Below are 5,689 nucleotides of genomic sequence, written 5' to 3'. Positions count from 1 at the left end.
ACGTCACCGGCTTGTGCTGTAGCAGGTTCTTTTGGGTTTTTTCCACGTTCTGCTTGTCTGGCTCGGGGGACTTCTGCCCTGGTGTGCGCACTGGGCTCACGTCTCTCCCCGCACCTGCCTTTGCTCACCTGAGACTCACGCGCGTCGAGCTGGGTGATGGTAGGAGTCCACTCTCTGGACTACGGAGAGGGCAGGAGCCCTTTCCTCCCCGTGGCAGTCAGCGCCTTTACGCGGGTCCCTGGCGTCCGTGAGGTCACCGTCCCAAGCCGCCTCGTGTTCGCCCCGCTCACGGCCACCTGACTCGCTCGATCCCTGGCCGCCCCGTGGGGGCATGGTGGTGGGATTCAAGCCCGGGGCGCTTCCACGTCCACTTCACTCTCGGGCCGTGCTGGCGGGGCTGGGGTACGAGCTGGAGGTCTCGGGCAGGGGCCCTGCTCTGGGAGAATTCGTGCTCTGGAGGCCAGAGCCCAGCGGCACAGGGAGCTGAGAGCTCTGACGGGGGCGCCTCACATGGGAGGCGTGGGATGGGTGCCCAGAGGAGGTCTGGGGTCTCTGGCTTGAGTGGCAGGGAGGCTGGGGTCGCAGTGGGGGAACAGTGAGGACGGGCCTGCCAAACCGGGGCAAGCCCAGCCCGTGGGCATCGTGGGAGTGTGGACGCAGGGCCGAGGCTCAGCGGGTGCCCGGGCCCCCGCGCCCCTGCCGGCGCCACGTTTGAGCTGGGGTCGGGGTGGGGGGAGGCCTTTAAGGGACTGTGTTTGGCTGCTCTTCTCGGTGGGATGACGGGCGGGCGGCCCCTACACACACACCTTCACTTCTCCAACTCTCTCCTCTCACCTCAACCCCTGACCTTTGATTTTTTTTGCCTCAAAAGGTGGAGAATCTAAAACACAGTCAGTTTATCGACATCACCTGGCTTATCGAGGACCAGGTTCGGGATGGCCTTGCCCTTTCCAGAGGCTTCCCCTGAGCTTCCTTCCTTAGAACGCGGTGGCAGGCAAATGAGGTGCATCCTTCACGTCAGTTCCACTCTCCTGGGCACCCAACTGCAGTGCTGTGTTGAGAAGGATTCTGCGGCCCGGCGTGGCTGCACCGGGGAGCCAGCTGTGATCAATCACGATGTCTCTGGGATGCAGGCGGGGGTAGCGGCAGGTGGCAGTGTCCCTGGAAGGGGGCTGTGAGCTGCTCCTCCGCAGTGGGCGCCTGGGCAGTGCCTTCCTCCCTCCTGGGAAAATAGTGGTCATTTGCCAGATACTTACTGAGAGCCATTACAGGCCAGCCGCTGTGCTTGGAGCCAGGATACAGGTGCGTCAGCAGTGGGGCGTTGCGTGACAGGGCTGCCCTCGCTCCTGTCCCAGCGTCACCACCCCGTGGGCTGGCGCTCCCCCAGGCTGTTTACATTTGCACGAGGAAGACCTGCCTCGTGCTGGCAAGTGTCGGGGACCCGTCGTGTCTGACCTGCGCCTGCTCCGTGCAGGCGCTGCTCTGACGTCCTGGGGGGCAGTGGAGGGGGCCGCCGATCGCCGTGTGGAAGGCAGGCCAGGTGGCCCGGGTGGAGCCAGGCCCTCGCCTCCAGACTTCAACCATGGAGGGTCCCTCCAGGAAAGCGGGAGGCCTGTCAGCAGTGACAGCTGAGACCTTTCTAGGGAATGTCTGGTGACTCGTCCCACGAAGCCCTCCCTCCCACACCCCTGAGCACGCACAGGTGCTGGGAATCGGGAGATCTGCCCCCGGAGGCCCCTGCTCCGGCGGGCACCACAGTCGACGTGTCAGGGGCCTTGCCCCCCAGGGCACGTGTCACTGGAGGGTCGGCCGAGGGGCCAGGAGGAGAGAGGGAACTGGATTCACTGCAGCTCACCCAAAGGCGTCCCGGGCGGTGAGCAGCGGACCCGGTGGGGCGGCGCCATGAGGGGACGAGCCGTGGCCCCAGCTGTCGGGCGTGGAGGCTCCTGCATGCAGAGCCCCGGCCCCGGGGGTGCCCAGAGCTGCAGGTGGCTAGTGAGACGGCCCCGCAGTCAGATCCGGCACTGAGATGGAGAGGCAGGTGGAGGCCCACCTGAGGGTCAGCATTTAAGGGTGCGAGCAGAGGGGTGCCTTTGTGTGTCTACGGGGCTCGGTCCCGGGTGCTGGATCAGTCTGGGATCCGAGAGCTGTGGCCTAGGACAGTCCCTTCCTCCCGCAGGCACTTGGACTGTGTGTAGGACTGTTCCTCAGGACTCTTACCCCAGAACCACCAGTGGCATTGGCCCTGGATTTTTCTTTTTCCACTGAAGTAGGCCCTCTGCCTGGAAATGCTTGTCAGTCAGATCAGACATTTGTGGGTGTAAGAGATGGATAAACAATCAGGTTGGTTTCCCACGATTATAAATCAAAACCAGCGATAATCGGGTTGCTTACTAAGCAGCAGTGAGAAGGCCCTGGACTGTTTGGAAGACAGCTCCGTTCCGCGCGGGGAGGTGCTGGTGTTGTGTCAGAGGCCCTGGGTTGAATCCCGGCTCAGCCGCCTTCTACGTGGGTGACCTAGGACAAGCCACAGTCCCTCTGCGGGCCCAGTGTCCTCATCTGTGCAGAGTCCCCCCGCCACCTCGGCTTCAGATGGGCCGTAATGAAGTTCAAGACGGGGGTGGGCGGGGTGCTGCCCGAGGGACAGAGGCCCGGCCACACCTTCTCCCGTGTCATCTGGCCTCCGGAGGAGCTTTGGGGGGAGCCAATGAAGGAAGAGTTTGGAGGCGCAAAAGAGGTGGTGCCGCCGTGGACGGGAGTAGGCTGGGGCGCCAGAGCCTGGGGAGAGGCTGGCCTGAGGTGGGTGGCAGCCGAGTGCAGGGCAGGAAGATGAGGTGAGGCATTTAGCTCATGGCCCAGCCCCCTGGGGGGGAGGTAAGGGTCACCCAGGAGCGGGCGGGGAGCCGCCGGCAAGTCTGACTCCTCGTGGCCTGTGGTGGGGGGCCCGGCCCCGCTTGCCCCTGCGCCTGCCGTGCTCTGCAGTCCCCAGAGCCCACCTCTCTTAGGACTCCGAGGCCCCTCCTCCAGTGCCTTCCCAGCCCGCGGCCGCTGCTGTGGACACGGAGGCCATGCCTCCCCTCTCTGGGCCGGCTCGTGTGCGTGTCCTTTCTTCCCGGCCAGGCCAGGCCCCAGGTCACTGCCTGGAATACGCTAGGCGCACGATAAACGACTGTCTTCTCTACAAGAAGAGAACACCCCTGAGGGGAAAGTATGATGAGGTGACCTCAGTCCCAAGAGACCGTCGGTCCTTTTACAACTTCACAAGCCCCGGCTTCCAGCGGAGCGTCAGTGTGTGAAGTGGCTGGTCAGCCAGCCGTTTGCTGGACTCTGCAGGGTAATCCCAGCTCCTCTGGGAGACCTGGTCTAGACGGGGTGGTCAGGGGCCGCTTACTGAGGCCGACACTCCGGCCTCCTTCCCTCACTGAGTGAACCCGGCCTGCCTGCCTCTGATGTGCCGGGCACGGCATGGGGTACGGTCCTGGGTCTGCAGGAGCTCCTGGCGCCACACCGGTCAGTGCCAGGCCGGTGGCGAGGGCCAGACGCTGTCCTGAGCGCCACAGCCTGTGCCTCCGCCGTGACCCCAGAGGCAGGACCATCATCCTTGCCTCACAGACGAGGCTCGGAAGTTAAGGACCTCGCCCCAGGTCACAGAGCAAGAACGAGAGGAGCGAACAGGTCCGGGAAGGCTGGGTGTTCCGGGCAGAGCACAAGGGGCCCCACGGAAAGCCTGGGGAGTGACAGGTGGGGCGTCAGGGGCAGCAGGAAGCAGGTCGTCAGGGCCTCGTGGGCCACACTAGGCACTTGACCTCGGTCGTGAGAGGGCTGAGGAGCCTTGAAGGTCGTGGTGGCCAGACCTGCCTTCCAGAGTGTGCCGGCAAGTGGGGCCGGGTGGGGGCTGGCCTCACGGCAGGGGCCCACCCCGGCTTCTGCCTCCTGACCTTGGCCTGTGTGTTTCAGGGTGGCGTCCCCCGCCAGTGCCGGCACCCTCCACGCCCTGAGCCGCTACAGCCGCTACACAAGCATCCTGGACCTGGACCGGAAGACCCTGCGCTGCCCCCTCTACAGAGGCACCCTGGTGCCCCGGCTGGCAGACCACCGCACACACATCAAGCGGGGCAGCACCTACTCCCTGCACGTGCAGAGTGTGCTCACGCAGCTCTGCGCCAAGGCCTTCCTCTATGCCTTCTGCCGCCACCTGCACCTGCCTGCCCGCGGCACGGAAGCTGAGGGGTTGGCCGCCAGCCGCCAGGCCAGCTTCTTGCAGCTGAACCTGGGGCTGGTGAACGAAGACGTCAAGGTGGTCCAGTACCTGGCAGAGCTGCTGAAGCTACACTACACGCGGGAGCCTTCCGCAGCCGGCCAGCCCGTGCTCAGGTTCGACTACGTCCCCAGTTTCCTGTACAAGATCTGAGGTCAGGCCCGGCCACTGTGACCAAGACCCGTGACTCGGTACGGGGAGGGTGTTGGCGTGACCGGGGGTCTTCTGAGCTGTTTAGACTTCCGGTGTCGTTGGTGGGAAGGAAACCGAGGTGGCAGCCGTGGTTCCCAGATGGCTCTGGGCAAGGACGGTGGGGGCACTGGCCCCCTGGTGGCATCTGGAAGGACGGTAACAGCTCGCGGCCCCTTGGGAGAGTGGCCTGGGGTCGGGACTGGGGGCCAGGGCAGAAGAAAGCTTCGGCACTGATGAGGGACAGGGAGGCGGAGCCTGCAGGGAGGACCACGCCGGCCCTCTTGCGCAGCAACATCAAGGGGAGCAGCCGTTAACTGGATGATGTGGTCGAAAGCAGGACGATGGGACGTCCATTGCCTAGTGCAGACCCCAGCCGGGCCTTTCGCGTGCCGTCGCGGAGCCGCCCTCCCAGGGGAGGCCCCTGGATGCTCCCTGCCCTGTCCTCACGTCCTCGCCAGGCACGAAGGGGCCTGCCGCTGGGCTCCCAGGCTCAGCGGAGTGACCGGTCACTGGCCCCTGGTCATCAGAACCGCTGTCGTGGGGGCCTGGGCACAGGCTTCCTGCTGTGCGGGCGAGGAGCCACCAGCTGTCCTGGGGGTGCCGACACTGTCCTCTCGGGGAGGGTCTGCAGGTGGGCTGGCGCTCGCCCGGCAGAGGTCACCGCAGACCGTCGCTACCACTTCACTACCTCACGGGGTGTCGCGGGCGCGGGGCAGCCAGCGGGCTGGGATCTCCTCCGGGAAGGCCGTGCCGGCCTGGAGCACACGCACAGCAGCTCGTTCCGTCCCAGCTGAGTCCCAGCCCCACTTCCTGTTCACCCACCAGGACCCTCCTGACACAGTTACCACTGGTGTGTGTAGGTGGATGGTTTTTTGCAGCCGTGAAAATGTCATACTTTTCTTCCTTAAGCTGTTTGTCCCTAAGCAGGGAGAACTCTTGGTGTTACTGCTTTTTAATTTTTTTCCCCACGTTGTGGTAAAACGCACCTGAACCAGCCATAGTGGTTGCTCCTGAGCATGCGTGCGTGTCTGCCAGGGCCGTGTTCTGTGTCGTCAGAGTCCTGCTGTTGAGACCTGGTCCGCCACCAGCTTTGCAGCACAGCACAGCGGTCAGGACCCCCTGGTGACCAAGGAGGCTTCGTATCATCTCTTTCCCGTGGCCCTCCCTGCCCAGGCTTCTGGTCAGGGTCCCCATTCCTGCCAGAGTGTGATTCTGCTCCGGAGGCCGTGACCAAGGCCC

The 5,689-nt window shown here is 64.6% G+C and overlaps 1 protein-coding gene across 1 annotated transcript in view; it reads left to right on the top strand.

The window, feature by feature from the left end:
* The window catches only part of SMCR8 (SMCR8-C9orf72 complex subunit), an 8,762-nt gene extending 3,414 nt beyond the window's left edge, over positions 1–5,348 (top strand). Inside the window, exon 2 of the mRNA XM_024753804.1 lies at positions 3,958–5,348. Within this exon, the coding sequence (XP_024609572.1) occupies positions 3,958–4,411 (454 nt within the window). The 3' untranslated portion in view covers positions 4,412–5,348. The remainder of the gene's footprint in view (positions 1–3,957) is intronic.
* The last annotated feature ends 341 nt before the right edge of the window (positions 5,349–5,689 follow it).

Source organism: Neophocaena asiaeorientalis, unplaced genomic scaffold, assembly GCF_003031525.2.
Source record: "Neophocaena asiaeorientalis asiaeorientalis breed wild unplaced genomic scaffold, Neophocaena_asiaeorientalis_V1.1 scaffold540, whole genome shotgun sequence".
NCBI classification, from domain to species: Eukaryota; Metazoa; Chordata; class Mammalia; order Artiodactyla; family Phocoenidae; genus Neophocaena; species Neophocaena asiaeorientalis.
This window is presented reverse-complemented; position numbering and strand designations above follow the sequence as displayed.